Source organism: Myripristis murdjan, chromosome 10, assembly GCF_902150065.1.
Source record: "Myripristis murdjan chromosome 10, fMyrMur1.1, whole genome shotgun sequence".
NCBI lineage: Eukaryota > Metazoa > Chordata > Actinopteri > Holocentriformes > Holocentridae > Myripristis > Myripristis murdjan.
Genome location: NC_043989.1, coordinates 24,854,871 through 24,873,737, shown reverse-complemented (window position 1 = coordinate 24,873,737; position 18,867 = coordinate 24,854,871). Strand labels below are relative to the sequence as shown.

Sequence of the window (18,867 nt, the reverse complement as noted above, 5' to 3'; positions counted from 1 at the left end):
CCACACTGTATAACCCACTTGAATTTAAAGGACCATACCAGTGATTTAGTAATTGGGTGTTTGGGCCATTTACCACAATTTACCTGCATTTTACATTTCAACAAACCATTTTGCAAATCATGTGGAGGTACTACAGATTTCACAACATATGATCAAAATCCTGCAATTTTCAAAAATTAATTTTTGGTTCAAAAACTCATCTTATAATGTTCTGGTTCTGTGGCTAACAAAGTTGTCAGCATTCATAAAACACAGAACTGATAATTGGTTGCGTAAAGTAAACATTTCCCCGGTTACTATTTTCCATGGTCAAGGGACTGTTTGACCCAGCCCAATTTCAAGTTATCAAAACACAACAGTGCTGCTACTTTTAGGAAAACTAATGTGGATGACATTATTACAGAAATGGGATACTGGTGTGAAGAAAGTTTGAAGTCTCTGTAAGTTCATTTTCATATCGTAGTAGAATGAATGGAAACCAGTCGCTGGAGAAAAATAATATCAGGGTTCCAAAATATGACTGCTTGTTTTGGGAAAAGATTAGCTGAATCCCTAAGCATATATATTGTTTGTAGATATTAGGGTAAACACACAAAATCACTGGTATGGTCGTGTAACATCTATTTCAATGTATTCAGTTTAAATTCACAGGATACAAGTGAATCTGATGACAGATCACAGGTGTGAGGTGATAAAGCTCAGACAACAGATTAGAGATCAAGCAACCAGGCGGGTTACCTTTCCTTCTGAAGGCGGGGCTGAGGAGCACCAGGGGAGTGTTGACTTCAGGCTCCGACGAGCCTCCGTGGCTGCCAGTCTCCGACATCCCGTGGTCTCCACACAGCACCAGCAGGTAGGGCAAGGATCCCTCTGCCTCCTGAGAGAAGCAAACACCGAGGTTAATGGACTCGTACTGTATGCACTGTTCTGGGAGGGCAATCCTCAAAGCTCTGCGAGCTGAATAATTCAGTCATTTCTTGTGATGCTTCCTGTGCTGGCATCCCAAATGACAAGACTAACAAATCCGGTTTTGAAAAACAGAGTGATGGCATAAATTAATGACATCAAGGTTAACAGGCTGCTTCATTCATTCATTTTTTTTATGTTTCCAGTGGGGTTTCCCATTATGTGAGAGATGTTTTTACTACCACCAGAGAAGAAACTATTAAACAATTACCTATGAAAACCGAACTTCCAACAAACAGGGCCTGGCACACTTTCACTCCTTCTCTAGACAAAGTAAATTCAGTGATGGCGACAAACAACCACAGGATAAATGGTTTATGGGAGATGACACACTTTGATCTAGCTTGGGTTCTTTGCCGTGTGATTCCCTTTCAACTGCATGAGAAACTGCCACTGCCGATGAATTCAAGAGGGATGCCTTTGGAGTAATGGGAGCAGGGGCTGATTCGAAAACACGACTACAGATGTTAACAAACAAAACCAAATCTGTACCGCACATTATGAGCCTCTCAAAGGACTCACAATTCACAGCACTGTATCACATGTAAAGAAAACTATTAAACAAATAAGACCACACACTCAAATTACATCATACAACAATTTCAAAAGTGGTGACAAAACACTGTTTCAGTAGCCAAAGTTTGATCAATAGAAATAAATAAAAATATCAATAGATAGATTGAAAGAAGGGGCACAAAAGAGCAAGCAAAGTTTACTGATCTGCTTGGAACGGATTCCAACAGTAAAGTTTTGGGGAGCCAAGCCAGGTAAAGACTCAAGGACTTTACAATGAGTTCAAATCCCAACAGAAAAGAGGAAAAGGCCAGTGATGGCATAAATGCATATTCCTGTAGCAGTAGCTACCGCAATGGTATGAGTCATGCTTTTTACTAATATTAGAATGTGTCCTGATAAGTAATTATTAAAGTATTAATGAGAAAATCCAGCTTGTTGGAATCCAAAGTCCTATATTGTGCTCTGCTGACCCATAACATCTGTTATTCACTCAACACAGAAAAAGCAAATACTACCGTCTGTCCTAGATTTAATCCCTGACCATTTGTTCTAAATGGCACCGGACACAAGGGACCTGAGAAGACCTCGCAAACACTGGGCTCCACGTCACGGAGCCTCTGTTCTCTTCATGATCAGACTTATTCTTGAGGATGAAAGCACTGAGAACTCTTTGGAGAGACCTTTCTGACACCATAACGCACCAATACACAGAGCACAATGCTGATTCATATGGAAAGTCATTTTTCTCTGTGTGCAAGCCTGTAAATCATTGAAGAATGGTACATTCTTGCTGTTCTATCCCTGAACTGTACGTGTGTTGCATGGAAGGTGCAGTGGTAACACTTTGCAATTACCACCATTAATAAAGGCTAAATTGATAGCTGATTAAACTTTAGTAATAGTTATTTTACTGTTAACAAAAATAAAATTATAATTCATAACATTTACTTATTACTGGAAATGCTATCATTTATGTTATTTTATCAACAATCAAATGTTTTGTTGTCACTTTGGTCATACAATTATAATAATATGAAATGCTTTGGCCAGGAGGCTCTGTTAGTAAAGAAAGGCAAACAACATTAAATAAATGTAAAATAAAAAGATGTGTGAAAGTATATTACAATATATACCTTCAAGGAAAAACAAAAAATAATATACAATCAAGGCAACAAAATCTATACATTCAAGGCAAAAACACATACATTCAATGTATGAATTCAAGACAAATCTGTCAGAGTATTGCACAAGGGTTACATGCATTTGTGTGCGTGTTTGTGTCTGTGTGTGGTAAGCGTGTGCAGGGGGAGGGAGTGGCAAAGACAGTGTCTGTGTGTATGTGTGTGTGTGTGTGTGTGTGTACGTGCTATTTATTTAGCAGTCTTATGGCCTGGGGGAAAAAACTGTTCCTCAGTCTGCTGGTGCATGTTTTTATACTCCTGTACCTCCTACCTGAGGGTAGCATGGAGAACAGGCTGTTGTGTGGGTGTGTCGGGTCTTTAATGACCCCCAGGGACTTCCTGAGGCACCACTGGGTGTACAGCTCCTGCATGCTTGGCAGCTCACACCCGGTGATGTGCTGGGCCGTGTGCACCATCCTGCGCAGCACTTTGAGGTCAATACTGGTGCAGTTGCCTACCAGGGGGTGAAGCAGCCTGGCTCTCTATTGTAGCCCTTTGGAAATCCCTGAGGATCTTGGGCCACAAGTCAAATTTCTTTATATTCTTTTTCTTGTCAATATTTACCCCCAGGTGTTTCAAACTGTGTCCACCGCTGGCCGTTGATGGTGACTGGGGGATGAGTGACAGGTCGCCCTGGTGACTGGGGGTGACCAGCTGTTCCAGGGTGGTCACCTCCTCATTGTGGGCCATCTCATCGCTGCAGGAGATCAGCTGCAACACTGCCGTGTCGTCTGAAAACTTCACAATAGCGTTTGAAGTCTGGACCACTACGCAGTCACAGGTGTAGAGGGAATACATGAGGGGGTTGAGGACACAGCCCTGTGGCACTCCTGTGCCAAGGGCCAGCAGTGAAGAGGTGCAGTTGTCCTCTCACCACAAGGGGGTGGCCCGTCAGAAAGTCCAGAGTCCAGTCACACAGTGTTGTGTTCAGACCCAGACCTTTAAGCTTCCTCACAAGCCTGGAGGGCGCTATGGTGTTTAAAAAAGAGGTGAAGTCCACGAACAGCACCCTCATATAGGTGTCCTTCCCTTCCAGGTGGGAAATGGCGGCGTGAAGGATGTGGGCAATGGCGTCCTCTGAGGCGGTATGCAAATTGCATGTGGTCACGGAGGGGAGGGTGCATGAGGCAGATGAGGGATTTAACAGGCCTGTCAAAACACTTGCTGGCTATGGGGGTTAGGGATACAGGGTGCAAGTCATTATGAATGGCCACTTTCTATTTTTTGGGAATGGGGATGATGATCATCAGATAAAAGTAGTTTGGTAAAAAGCACAATATTTTGTTCTGAAATGTAGAGCAGAAAAAGTCTTAAGTATCACAAAATGGAAACACTCAAGTCAAGTGGCAGTGCCTCAAACTGGACTTAAGTATGGGGCCTGAGTAATTATACTTGCGTTATACATTTGCTTGTTGGTGTTGTGTGTTATAGTGTGAGCAGTTTTTAACATTGCTTAGCTGTTTTGAGCGTATGTATAGCATTACTAATAATTAGTAAAGTAAATTAGTAAGTATCATTTCATTGTTTCTTAATGATGAAATGACAATTTACTAAAGTTCAATTAACTATCACTTCACCATTTATTAATGATGGTTATTATAAAGTGTTAGCAGTGTTGTTACAGCCCAAGAGAAGGAAAATACTGAGCTCCCCTGTCAGTTTAATGTAAGATCAATTACATGCTTGCTCTGCAGGCCAAGTTTAAGAAGTTCTGCAGCTAAAAACAGCAGAAGCAGAGGCCCAACTTTAATATTGGAGATATCCAGGAGAGAAGATTGGGGCCACACGCTCTCCATTAACACAAAGGTCTGACAAAGGTCTTTCTGACCAACGGGTCCTGCTTTCAAATCATGTTTTAATGAAGAGTGTTGTTCCTTTTGGCTCTGCAGGTAGAGCAATCGTCTGCTCTTAATAAGAGCTCGCTGAAATAGGCTACTCCTATCATTTCACAAAGGGAACCCTGTCATTTGAATGTCGCTCCCCTCTTTTATTCCACTCAGCTGCAGGACCAGTATTTCTTTTTATAACTTAGTCATGCAGCTTCAAACAGCGAGTGTAGGTGCACACTGTAACACCGTGAAACAACGAGATTTATTATAGCCCCCAATACATTGAGAGCATATGCTCATCAGAGAAAACATGGTTGTTTTTTGCAGAAGCTTCTAAGACATCCTGCGGGACCCCACTGGGCTGTGTCTATATTTAGGTCACACTGGTGCCGTACAAAAGAAAAAGCTGCAGCTTTCGCTGATGTGACTGGAGTGAGACTTTCAAACACACTTCATTCAAAGAGCTCACTGGGAGAGCATAGTAGCTAAAAGCTGCGTGGCTGGTATTGCCAACAAAACACAGTCGTACCCACGAGCCTGGCAAGACAGGATTTAACAAGATACTACAACAACTTTGGGGAAATGGTGAAATGTGTTGTATCAGAAATTCCAGCAGTGCCCTTCCCTGTATCTTGTACACAGGAGAAAAATGTGCAATGAAATCTGTACTTTGCTCGCTCAAATCCCAAGATTCTGTTCTCTCGCTGCCATTTCATAAATTCAAGAGGGTGAGGAGAGAAGAGGGAGACTGTGGGCTCATTATGTAGACATGACCTGACACTCCAAATGCAAGCTACACAGCAGAAAGACAGCAAGTTAGTCAGCTACGCAGAACAAACAAGGCACACTGCACTCCGTCCTATCAAAGACAAAATTACATTTTTGGAATGCATGTGCAATTAAAGAAAATGAATTACAGAAAAGTTTAATTGTAGCAAGCAGTTACACCTCTTGGCTTGCTGCAACTGAATGTAATAACGCCTGAATAATGTAAGTACTTGTCATAATGCAATAAAAAGATAATCTAAAAGGGCTGAATATGTTCAGCAATTAAATGTGATAAAATATCACAATATTACAATATCTGGTGATTATTTCTTCAGAAGGGTCTAACATATTGTTAACTGATGATGTAATAATAACATTGATAACATAAGAATAAGAAGAATGCATAAATTCAGATTGTTAGTCGAATTACTATTACATCATCAGTGTTGTAGCCTTTATGAAATAAATCTGTGTACAGTTGTCCCTCGCTATAACGCGGTTCACCTTTCGCGGCTTCGCAGTTTCGCGGATTTTTTTTAGTGCAATTTTGCATGCTTTTTTTTTTTTTTACTGGACTTATTTTTCTACGAAGGTGTGTTGTGTTTAAACAAGAGAGAAAAATGAGAAAATGTTAATGCCTGTCTGAGAAAAGTGTATAAAGTGTGTAGTGAGGGGTTTTACAGCCTTAAAACATCTATAATAATTGTAAAAAATAAAGCTGACTACTTGGCGGATTTCGCCTATTACGGGTTATTTTTAGACCGTAACTCCCGCGATTAATGAGGGACCACTGTAGTTTATGTACCAATGTGATATTGTAGTATTTTCTGGTAGTTTATTACATAAACAGGTTTAATCACATTTTAAATCCATGTATATGGTCATTTTATTACATTTTTAAAAGTTAGGTTAGTTTGAGTGGATCAGATGACAAAGTTTTGCTCAGGATTTTAATGTGTTACTTAAGATGTGGACATGATGTTTTCCTTTTCAATTTGTATAATTTTCTTTCTGAAAATTCCAAAAGGCTAAAATCTGTGAAGAAATACTGATTGCTCTTAATATCAGCTGATATTAACACCAAGTAATAATTCTATTTCATGGACTTTTACATGCATCAACACTTCAGAATATTCAAGCACAGTGTAGAGTGTATGTTGATTTGATGGAACTGTGCTGGTGATCATAGATGAAAAATTAAAATCATCAAATACAAACATTTTCCAAAGTTCAAGTTTCCGGCTGAAGGGAATGTAAGAAACAAAGATAAATGGAATTTAGGATGTTGATAAGGAAGGGTTAAATCAGGGGAGCCAGGCAGAATAATCAGCCCAGCAGCTCTGAATGTAAAATCAAGAGGATTCATGTTATATACTGTACATTCTGATGTATTTATGTATGAGAATCTATCTTGCTGCACAATGGGCTATGTAGGAAATAACTGTTGAGTAATGTCTTCAAGTCTGTGGAAATGTCTGTTGTGTATTTGTATTGTGCATATCAATCCAAATGAGCTGAGACTGACTTAAAAAAAATTCTTCTACTCTAAAAAATATATAGTCTTTGCATTTAATTTCAGACAACAAATATCCCAACAGATTAATTCTAAAATGTTATAGCCAAACTGATTTTAGGATGCTGATGAGAAAGCACCTTTGAAATAAGGGAGCCGTGGATCTTCTTCAGGATGTCGTCCATCTCCAGCAGTTTGGGCTGGATGGGTGAACTGTAGGGCCCACTGACATGGCCGATATGGTCAAGGCCCAGGTAGTGAAGGATCAAAATGTCCCAGTCATCTCTCTTAAGGGTGCTGTCCAAGTGACGGGTCACATTGTTGTCAACCTACATACAGCAGGACAAGAAACATAAAGAAGGTTTACAAATATGTTACAGTGTTCAGCATCACCTCCAAAAAACAATTTAAGTCTAAGTCAAACAAAGCCAAAAAGATCAATTCTGGTAAATATTTGATTATCACTGGGTCAATATTTTTGGGGGGAGACTTTTACCTTTAATTTATAGCCTAGGGTTTTGGAATCACCAATTATTCTAACAAAAATAAGTGCAGATAGTGTACAGTAGAGAATGTAGTAATGTTAGACTTGTTACTTAAAATAATAGTTCAGATTCTTACCTGCATAGTGGTATTTGCTGGTCCATGTTAGAGTTATACATCCACCAAGCTTGGTCCATTAAAACCATCCTTGTCGCAAGAATGGGAACGATTTTGAGCGGTGACACAAAACTGAAAAATTATTTTAAAGAATGCGCAGAAACACATTTCTTTAAGTTTCACATTAATCATTCCCTTCAGCCTGCTGGTTTCCAAAATGGTGGAGCTGTTTTTTCTGCCATAGCACTGCCACTGTGCCACCCTGTAGGGAGAATATGTGCTTGGTGACGCAGTGCTACGGCAGAAAATAGTTCTGCCATTTTGGAAACGAGCTGACTGAAGAGAGGATGCAAAGTGAAACTGAAATAACCATGTGTTGCTCTGCATCCCTCAAAACAATTTCTCAGTTTTGTGTTGCCATTCATAATCATGTTGTTTTCCGGTCTGTATCTACTTCATTCATTTTGGAGAAGTTCACTCCGAGGGAAGCTCCGGTTCTTGCGACAAGGATGGCTTTAATGGACCAAACTTGGTGAACGTATTACAGTCACATGGAGCAGTAAGTACCATTATACCACTACACTGAATCAGAATCAGTTCAATGTCAGGGCTTAAACTATTCACTTATAGCATATTACATAAACACACACACACACACACACACGCACACACACATACAAATATCCGTTTTGTCTCAGAATCATGAAAAATGTATGTAGCTATACATAAAACCTACATCCATGTATGGCAGCTGTCCATGTAAACAAATACATCTCTAACCCATAAGCTAGCTCTCCTGATCTCACTCAAATTCATTTGCATATCAGAGGATGATTTAGATCACAGCTACTTAAAATGTACAGATTTACAGTAAAGCCGATATTTTCACAATCATACATATGTTATTCCTTTTATGCACTTGATGCAGACATGATATGAGAATGATTTCTCCCACTGGGACAAAGTCTAATGTTGTCCAGGTACAGAGGTGTGAAGTGCCTCACTCAGATCAAGTTCAATCTGATTGTTGAAAAATCACACCAAGGTGGTAAAAAGCCAGATACCTCTTGTGCATCCTGGTTTCTATATTCTAATAGTTGTTTTTTTTGTTTGTTTTTTTTTATCCGTTTTAAGTAAATTCATCATTCTTATGAAATGCACATGCGGCTGAATTGCAACAATTCCACCTGCAGAAAGGGTCTGGCTCAGCACTTTAGCTCAAACTTCCTGATGGCCAACATACATAATAAAAGTAGACATACCATGTAATAAGTTTGTGTGAGTTCTTCTTTCTAACATATTTTTTTTAATTGCTAATCTTGAAATTGGTGTTTAATCATCTGTCTTAATGCTTAACTGGTGCTGTCAGAAAAGGATATCGCTCCTTCATACAGCCTGGCTGGACTCGTACCTCAGTGTAGTCCGATACAAAGAAAGAGGTCGTGCCGTCATACTCCATGAAGTGCTTGGGGAAGAGGCGCACCCAGGTGTCATCTCCATAGAAGACTATCCTCTTCCCGGCTGTTTTGGCCTGCCAAATGAGGTTGTCTTCCAGCAGTGCGGGGGAATTTAGGTTCATTACCACATCAATGAAGCCTGGGATACTGCCAGTGGTAAGAGCCTGGAGAGGGATATGTTGTTGTCATTGTCCTTGAACAATAATTGCCTTTTAATGGTCTTATGCAACCTTGCAGTTTCATCATATTAGGGGTGTGCATTTAAGACAAAAGTTTAGCTGATTAAGCTATGCACTGCAGTTCACCATTCAGCGACAACAGTTTCTATGAATTGATGAAAAAAAACAAAAAACAACAACATCCAATTAAATAACAACTCTTTTATTGGATGGGTCAGTGAATGAATGTAGCATGGCTTTGTTTCTTGAGCGTGAATTGATTTCCGCTTCCCCAAACCATTGTTGTTGCCAGAAATGTGAGCTGAAAACTGAATCAGGTGCCACAGATGATATTTATGAAAAACTGTTTCTGCCTATTTCATCATGGAATCTGACATAAAACATCCCCTGAAGAGCAGTGGCCCCCATTTGACTGACAAGGAAAACAAACGGCCTATTTTGGAAGTCAGGAGAGAGCCTGGTGCATTGGCGGGAGGGGGAAGTACAGAAGCTGTCTTTATGCACTGAAGGAGACATGAGATTGCAGTTGCTGGCAGGAAACACTGTTGGTTAAATCCCCAATGAGCTGGAGCGCAGCCTGAGATCCTGAGGCAGAGTCCTCCAGGACATTCACAAGTCTGGGCTAAAAAACAGAGATGACCAGGCCGCCTACTGTCTGGGACCCTAGGCGTTATAATAACCTGCTCAGGGAGCGACGCTGGCATGTTATCTCTCATTTTTTCTAAAATCACTTATTAAAGCGCAATTTTATCTGTTTTTGTTCTTGCTGTATTTGCCTGCTTTGTCCTCATGAAACCCTGTTTTTGAATTTGTATCTGGACGCCTTATTGTTCATCTTATTGAGTTTTATTTATTATTGCTTTAGTGTTTGCAAAGCACTTTGCAACACTGTTTTTCAGAAGTCTGTGTGGCTAATTGCGTGATTACTGCGGGCAGTGGCTTAGCTGTTCCACAGCTATTCTCTTGCTACTTCCACAGACACAAGAGACAAACAGCAATACACTAAAAATGTCAGACCCCCGCTGAAATGGGTAGCAAATACTCCAACAACTGTCACGAGCCACAAGCTTGCCGAAAAGATTAATTCTGAATTTCTTAATTTGCTAACTCCTTTTGCAATTTATCCAAGCCTGTGTAGTACACACCACTGTGTCCCTTGAAGTATATGAACATTAAACAGTTTTCCTCTGCCAGTTGGAAAGCTTTGTTCCTCCAACTTAACGATGACAAACTAAAAACATAGCCTAAGCCTGAATAATTTCACAAGCTTTTTTGTTTGGCTTTTGTGAAATTGATTCACAGTACCCTTATAATACAGAAAACATCCTGAAACTGGACACTGAAGCTGAAACTACAAGCCATATCTTGTGAGCTTTGTTCTGAAGCTCAATTATTCACCATTTCTTTCTTGCAATTCTTTGGCCCTAACACTGTAGATGCTTGTTTCAGGGGGAGATGGATGGTTCTGCTTCAAAAGTAGTTTTCTCCTCCTCGGTCTCACTCAGGTCCCCTGCCTGCTATTAGAGATAGTCCTCGTAATGAAGCCAGTGCTTTGAAAGAAAACAGGCCTTTGCCAAAAGGGAGAAACCTTCTCTGTAGTACAATAATAAACATATTGACTAGCATAACCCAAATAACTGCAGAGACAAATACTAAAAAGATCAGCCCTACATAGGGAAAAGCTGTGTGGCGGCCAGAAAAGAAGTTCACCAGCAGAGGAAAGAATCCGCTCAGTTTAAAAATGCTAAATCCTAAAATGTCTTCAGAATCCAAAAGCAACAGTGAGCTGCTGCCCACATGAATCAGGGACTCATCAACATACTAATTACTGGCCCACAGTATGCGCCTAGGATTGCGATGTGCCACTGTTTAAGTGTTAAATGCAATATCAGTGGGGTATACAGCCTCTCTGGCACGGTGATGAAAATCTGAAAAGGGGCCAAAATCCAGAGGGAAGGGAGTGGGCCTCCAGCCTGTTTCTATGGGCAGGGAAAAAAATGTAAATTTCCTTTTCAGCGCTTGTGACTTTTGAAACAAGGACTTTCTAGCATTACCTTGAAAACATCTTCGATCTTGTCTGACCCTATTACCAGCTGCTACCTCTGTCGAACAAACAACTGCTCATATGTTCATCTGCACCCGGCGGGACTGAGAAACTAACATTAATCCAAGAATATGAACACAATGGATCAATTCATGCACTTGGCTCTATTGTGTTCATATTACCTAGGCAGATCCTACCCCCTTAGACACCCATGGTGTGACGCTGCTGGTTTTATTGTGATTAACTGAATTCATTGTTCCAACCCAGCACCTCAATAAGGTGCACTGACTGCTGTGCCAGTTTGAAAGCCTGACTCTGTTCAACTGGCCACATGTGAATACAGCGGGACCGGGGAAGAGAACCGACCTCTTTTCCTTTCTTATCTCTGCTTAGAAGCAACAACAACAATAGACCCACTAAATTTAGTTGAAACACCCAAGGGTAGAGTTTCCACTACAGCAACTAACTGTGCGATTGATACCAAAAAAAGCTGTAACTGTAGAATCAACTAAAATCAATGAATAAAACTTCAAAATTTGCTGTAAATCTGTATAAAGCTTGTAACTCTTTAGATACAGTGGAGGAAACTGTAAGCCTAATATGAGTGTGAATTAATGGCTGTGCCTCTGAGAGATTATGATTTAGGTTAGTTGGCTGTGTCATAGCAGTTAATTGGGTGCAATGCAGTGATAGCGGTCAGTGATATGACAGCAGGTCTGCACTGCCACCCAATGGCACGTCCCTGCATCTCAATTCTGCGATGCAACAATTCAGCCTTTATGTTGCTATTATTAAAGCCCTTTGGAAAACAAAAAAAAAAAAGTTCTGAATCAGTTAAAGGTGAAAGCAACCTCTGCGGACGCGAAAAACAAAGCAATGTATCTGTGTCAGAGCTGTGATCATGAGCTTGTTTTTGTAATGCACCAGCCGCAGTGTGACAACGTGCCAAACAATACAGGGGATGTCTTGTGGGGCATCAATATAATGACTCTGTTTTCATCTACTCTCTGTCAGCCCCTCGGTGAAATAACTCACTCCTTGCACATCCGTCGTCCAGGATTTGAGGTTGGAGAGGTTTGTCAATAAATGAGAAAAACGATAAAGCAACATCAGTTATGCCTCATTTGCTTTTCGGTGCATGTGAAAAGAAGTTTTGATTACCTGAAAACTGACAACCTTAGATTTTCTGATCAACCAGAGGCAAACACATTATAAAATCATTATAGTCGGTTGAATGACGCCCCGGATGAATATGCATATTCTTTATGATATGAATAGTGCTGATCTTCTGCATTCATTACAACACTGTGGCACCATACGCTTTTGTTTAGGGTGACTGCTGGCAGTTCCACTCAATGTTAACAAGGTCAAGGAAGTTAAAAGAGGCAAGTTCAAGATGCCGTGCCTCCAATTTGCTGTAAGTGCCACTAAAATCATGATCAACTGTCCTTTTGGAAAGGTGTGTAGGTCTGCCTGCATGCCTCCACCTGCCGCTTGGCTGTCTGAAGCAAATCGAACATACATTATAAGGCTTCGGACAGCTGAGAGGAATTGGCACCAAACTAGGTTGCCTGATGACCTCTCCCACTTTCATTCTCTCCTCATTTGTCTTTGCTCTTACACCACCCTTTCAATCATGTGCAGCTAACCCATGGACACTTTTTCTCCATTTTCCCCTCTCTCATCGATCCCCCTCTACCCACCAAAGATTTTTTTAACCTACTTTAAGCAGAAGTCTGCTGACAGTCGAGGCTCTTTTGCCAAGCCAACCTCTAGCCACTCTCCCTGAGCCGATCGCTGCATTTCCCTCTAAACCCTCTGATTAAGGTGAGACATCGCTCTCTTCTTCCTCTATTTGAAGTCCTGAAACTTGCACCCACCAGCAGGCCGACCTCCTGCCCTCTCAACTCCATCCTCATGATCTGCTTTTTTTCCTGACAAGAATCATCAACTCCTCCCTGACATTTTGCTGCATACCTTCTTCCAGCCCTTCAAGAAGCTTTGCTTGACTTGCTGACAGACAGATACACTTCCTTTCTTTTTTTTTCCAAAACACTTGACCGTGCCGCCTTTAATCACCTCTCAACATCTCACATAAAAGCCAGTTGGACTCGAGCCAGGTTGGCTTCAAAATTTTACTGAGCTGTTACTGAAGCAAAATTATTCCACTGGAGCTGCTTCTCTCTCCTCAGCCCTTGTGCTCTCAGACCTGCACACTGCCTCTGAGCCCAGCAACCACCACATGCTCTCGGAATCCAATTTCTAGTTGCCATTCAACATGTTGGACAAAAACTTATCAGATATTATTGGAGAGGAGTCTCTCATCATTGCGTATTCTCTCCAACTGGGTTCCCTAGAGCTGAGGCTCCCCCCAACCTCTTCCATCTCTACAACAGCCGGCTTCACTTTGTCAGCACATCAGTTTCTCCCATCACTGCTCCAGCGCGACGCCCAGTGCTGCTTTTTTTCTGCCCTCTGACACTCCAGCTGAGGTACGCAGCTCAGCTTGTCTAGCTGACAGCTCCAGTTGGACGCCTGCCCACCACTTCAAGACTGCCCGGCTCCCATCTGGCCAAGACTGAGCCACTCTTTCTCCCTGGAAAACCCTGCCCCTTCGCGACACATCTCCAACACTACTGACAACACAACCTCTCCGATTGCCAAGAATCTTGGTGTGTTTCAACACAACCGACTGTCATGCGAGGCTCCCGCTGCAGCACTGCAACTCGCTCCTGGCTGCGCTCCTAAAATACTCAGCATATACAGCTCATCCAGAATGCCTCAACCCACCTTGACTTCACCCTTCCCATAATTTTGCCATGTTCAGTCCACCCTTACTCTCTGTCCATGGCTGCCTATGACGGCTGGTATCAAAGTCAAAACTCTGACACTGGTAGTTCTGTCACTGTACCAGATTTTTGACTTTGACTTTAGTGCAAAGGTTAATAAAGTGTATTAAGGTTACAATTAACAAATATTTTCATTGTTTATTAATCTGTGGATTATTCTTTTCCATGTATCTTTTCATCTATAAAATGTTAACACTTAGGGTGGGTAATATGGCCCTAAAATAATAATATAATCATATTTCAGGGTACTTTTGCCATGACGATATTCTTGATAAGGAAAAAAAGTTTGTTATGTTGCCACCTTTTGTTTATAGTCTTCTTGCTCTTCTTACATATTGCTGTGGTTTGTTGTACATCTGATCTTTTGTATCCACACCACTTCCACATTACCAAAGTCGCCTCCCTGTTTGGATCTCCTCCCCCCTGGGGCCAGTAGTAATGTTAGTCTTCTTTCAGCCCTGCTTGCTGCTGCTGTGCGTGACCATATGATGTCATGTCAATAAGTTGGAATATGGTCATTACCACACTATGAATTTTTAAAATCCTATTAAAAACTATTTTTTCCATGAATAATGCGATATGACACACCCCTAGTTAAAAGTGACGACTAATTGTGCTGTACAGCAGCAGATTATTTGAGTGGTAAATGACATCATGTCAGTTTATGACAGCTTTATTGGCTGTGCCATGTTTTATATAAGCGCTGTATCAATTTTAGTTTTTAAAAACCAGACAAAGGTCTCAGACTGAAACACTGCTGTTCTTTTGTGTATAAAATTGGGAAGTTTTGCAAGTTTCTGCAGCGTGCAGGACTACTGTGCCTCAGTTCTATGTTTGGTCTATTTTTGTTCCTACACATTTGCTTAAAGATGACTCAGATGAGTAGAAGCTGTTTGTTTGCATTTAGTAATGAAACTGAGACAAGCAAGTCATTTTTAGCGTTCGCGAAGCTATAGCCAGCAAATGTTTGGTATTTTTACTTAATAAATAACCAAAACAAATTAAGAGTCAGCAAAACTATAATAGATTATTTTTGTCTGTTGACTCAGAGATTATTTGACTCATTGTTTCAGCTGGGGCTGTAACAGTATCAGATTTACACTACACCATTATCATGGCCAAAAGAATTCATGCTAATGATATTATGGTAATATCTATAGAAAGTTGAACAAAAAAAAAAAGGTAAATTAATGCTATCAGCCAAATTAATGTTTAACTTTGTTGGAGTGGGGAAAAGCAAAAACAGAAAACAGAAATTATTTAACAGGCGCTATATTATTTACATGATATTATCACATGTGTATTATGTGTATTATTAACATGTTTATCATGGTTATCGTTAACAGCAGTATATGGCAACAGCTCTAGTTTCAGCTCTGAAGTCTACACTACAGCAAAGAAGAAAAACCATCAAGCTGCCCGTATTTCCACACTTGACACAGACATTTTCAAATCAACTTTTGCACCGAGGTTTTGATGTCAGCTGGGTGCCTGTCTTTGTTGGCTCTCCTTCTGTATGTGGCTGCCAGCACCGGTGTGTCAAGCAGTTTAGGTGAACTGGGATTCACTTGAAGATGTTTGATATTGTTGAGTGTTTCTGCCGTGTGTGACTCAGTCGAATTTTGTGCTGACTGCTGCAGCCCACTGTCAAGAGCCAGATTGCCGCTCAGTCTATTCCCATCCTCCTTTTAGCTATTCCAACACACACATGCCATCTGCACATATTCACTCTCTGGAGGTGACAGTGAAATGGAATTTCAGCTTGCTGAGCACATTTGGTGAGAGTATCAAAAGGTAATAAAATTCAGTATTGAATTCCATCTTTCACAGTGGTATCAAAGCGGAGCTGAAAATTCAGTTATTGCTACACAGCGAGGTGCTGGAGCACAAGGATGCTAAGAGAGCAGCACCCTGATACCTGCAGGTGTCCGTCCACACATGACAGCTCATCATCTGCTTTCTGCCGCTGCTGGTGCCTCAGCTCCCCACATCCACTCTGTGTCAACCCCTGGCTCTCCTTATTCCTGACTGTTCATGCTAATTCTCTTTTACATGGTCACTCCAGACCTCACCAGCTTTGTGGTAGGGTTGGAGTGATACAGCAGGCTGATTTTAACATAATTACATATCAGATATCTGCCTGTCAATAATATCCAAAATTACATTATTATAGAGATTCTTCCCTGTGTCAAACTAGAAAAAAGTCTGTAAAATCGGCAATAAAATTGTAATTGCCGTCAACATATCGATTTCAGCAGGCATGACCATATAACTGGTGAGTCACGCATCTTCTGTGTATATGAGTGAATTGTTTGGCTTTATCACACTGGCCTTATTTATTTATTTATTTATGTTTGTATTTATTTATAATGGAAAATGCTGCTTACAAGCCTTTTCCGCTAAGACAAGAATAAAATTTGAGGTGCCTATTGATGAGTGCTATTTAAAATATTGGTAACAGAGGTTGACCGACGGTGAATTTTTAAAGACCAATATAATAACGATAGTTGGGGCAGGAAAAAGCCGACAGCTGATTAATCACACAATATTACCCCCCACACAACATAAAAATTCCACCCTGTTGGAAAGAAACTATCTAAAGAAACTGGATAACTGTTGAACTGATCATCTAGGCTAAGTCAAAGTAATTAACACCTTCATAAATAAATATATAAATTAATCTGGATAAATAAAAACATCAAAGTAATAAATAAATAAATAAATCTGGAACTGAAAATCAAGCCATAAAAAAAATCTAATATGTAAAATAACTCAGTGGGTGGGAGCTCTTTTTACATTTTGAGCGATTTTTTCCCCCTCAAAGTCAGTGATTCTAGTTCAGAGACCTATTGTGATCATGGAGTTTGTCCGCAAAGTTGAGCTTTACAGTAGGAATAATGTCACTGTATTATTTCATACTTTGGCAGAATTAAGTCACTTACTGTATGAGATTATTTCATTATCGTTTACAGCACTTTAACTATTATTTTATCCAAAAATTATTCATATGTGAAACATTTACAGGGATTAAAGCAAAAAGAAAAAAAAAAGAAAAAAAAAAATTTGACTGATTTTTTTTTTCTACACCAAACCACCATGCCACACATTTAAGAGCATTTTTTTCTGCCTATCGGTCATTTCCCAAAGGTTTTCATGTAAAAAGGAGTAGACTGTGTACATGCCCTTAGCTCTTGGGCATGTATACAGTCTACTGCTCTCTAATAAAATGTTCAAGTTGAAAGAGAGTTTTAACCTACACTATTTACATACTCAAGACCAATAGCATTTTGAAGGAAGAGTGAGATTTTGAACAGCTTTTCTGTTAGTAGGCTTAAATATAATTTCAATGTTTTCAATCTATTAAGTAACTTAAATGATTTAAGTTACTTATTCATGTCTCCTTTGCCTAAGGACAAAGTCATTTTAGTTCCTACCTGTCAGCCGTCAGACACTATCTGAGCCAAGTTCTGGTTTTTAAAACGTCCTATTGGTGCCAATTAACCCGCCAAACCAATTAATCGGTCGACATCTGATCGGTATTGGCCTTCAAAACTCTTTATCAGTCAAAACCCACTTTGAGGTTTGTGCCAGCCCTCCTAAAGTTTGAGCAGTATAAACTTATTCCTCAGCTCATCTTAAGCAGCCAGTCCATAATATGATCTGTACTTACATAATTGATGCCATGAGCAAACAGATTCAAGGTGAATATCAGTAATGAGCACCAGACTCACACTCAAACTTTAGCAGATATGAATGTCAGAAGCTTAGTGCTCGACTGAACTTCATCTGATGCTGAGCCAAAGGCAAAGCAGCATGTTACCTTAATCCTGGGCATGGTGACTGTGGGAGCTCTGGCTTTGGCCACGAAACTGTGTGTGGAGCCCCTCTCCACCAGGTGTCTGGTGTACGGCATGTACTTCCTCCCATTGGGTCCAAACACAAAGTCCTCCCGCAGAGCGTCCACCAACATGAGGACCACCCGCTTGAAGAGGGGCTGGGGAGGCCGGGAGGAGTTGTGGGAGCCCCCTGAAAATCAAAAGCATCATTGGTTCAGTTTGAGTGTTTTTCACAGCTTCAAATGCAGCTTGAAAGTCGTGTAAACACCAGAGCCAGCAGCTGATGCGCTGAGGCGAGCCCACCTGTCAGGGGCTCTGCCGGCTGGTCCGACAGCTTGCTCTTGGAGGAGAAGGAAGACTTCACAGGCACAGGGAAGAAACCCCTCAGGAAGAGGGCGACACCGATAACTTCAAATATGAGAATAAACGAGGCAAACACAGACGAGCGGACTTTCATTTTGATGGCTGACTGATACACACGAGTGGTGACGAAACTTAGCTAGCTAGCGAGAGACACCGCAGTGCCTACATGGTTAATCCAGTCTGAGGAGACACAGGAAGCCCTGAGCATCCCATTTCAGACCGACACGCTGCGAAACGACATTTCACAGAGCCAGCTATCACAGTATTTAAAACTCAGCCTTTGTTAATACACGTTTAACACCGCAGTGAACTAGAAAAACATTAACAACAGATAGCTTTTTTCCAACCTGCAGTGCATTTATTATGAGCGGCTTCCGGGATGGCATAAACTACGGGTCGTACATAGAGTCAAACAGAACTAAAACGTCTTTCCTATGAAACAGTATGGGCGTTGGCACCAACAGCAGTAACTCAAATAACTAATTAAAGACTTAAATAAATAGCTATTTTTAATCAGCCTACATATCAACACGTTTAGTAATTAAAACTGCAGTACCTATGCTGAAACTCAGCATCATCATAATTCTCTTCATCCAAATAATGCAAAGTGTTACGCAGGTAAAGATTAAAACATACATGCACATAGTAAAACACATTCAGTCCACATCATAATGGTGTTTATATTGTGAATAAATGACTTTAGTCAAGTATGACAAGTTATTATCATCATTACCATTATTTTTTCAGAGAGGGCAAATTGAAAGCA

General features: G+C 40.7%; 1 protein-coding gene across 1 annotated transcript in view; it reads right to left on the bottom strand.

Annotated features, from left to right (window-relative positions):
- The window catches only part of pigg (phosphatidylinositol glycan anchor biosynthesis class G (EMM blood group)), a 65,156-nt gene extending 46,961 nt beyond the window's left edge, over nucleotides 1–18,195 (bottom strand). The window contains exons 1-5 of the mRNA XM_030061672.1: nucleotides 18,042–18,195; nucleotides 17,723–17,928; nucleotides 8,785–8,994; nucleotides 6,914–7,102; nucleotides 739–877 (exon numbers count right to left, since the gene is read on the bottom strand). Coding sequence (XP_029917532.1) covers nucleotides 739–877; nucleotides 6,914–7,102; nucleotides 8,785–8,994; nucleotides 17,723–17,928; nucleotides 18,042–18,195 — 898 coding nt within the window. The remainder of the gene's footprint in view (nucleotides 1–738; nucleotides 878–6,913; nucleotides 7,103–8,784; nucleotides 8,995–17,722; nucleotides 17,929–18,041) is intronic.
- Nucleotides 18,196–18,867: the final 672 nt, after the last annotated feature.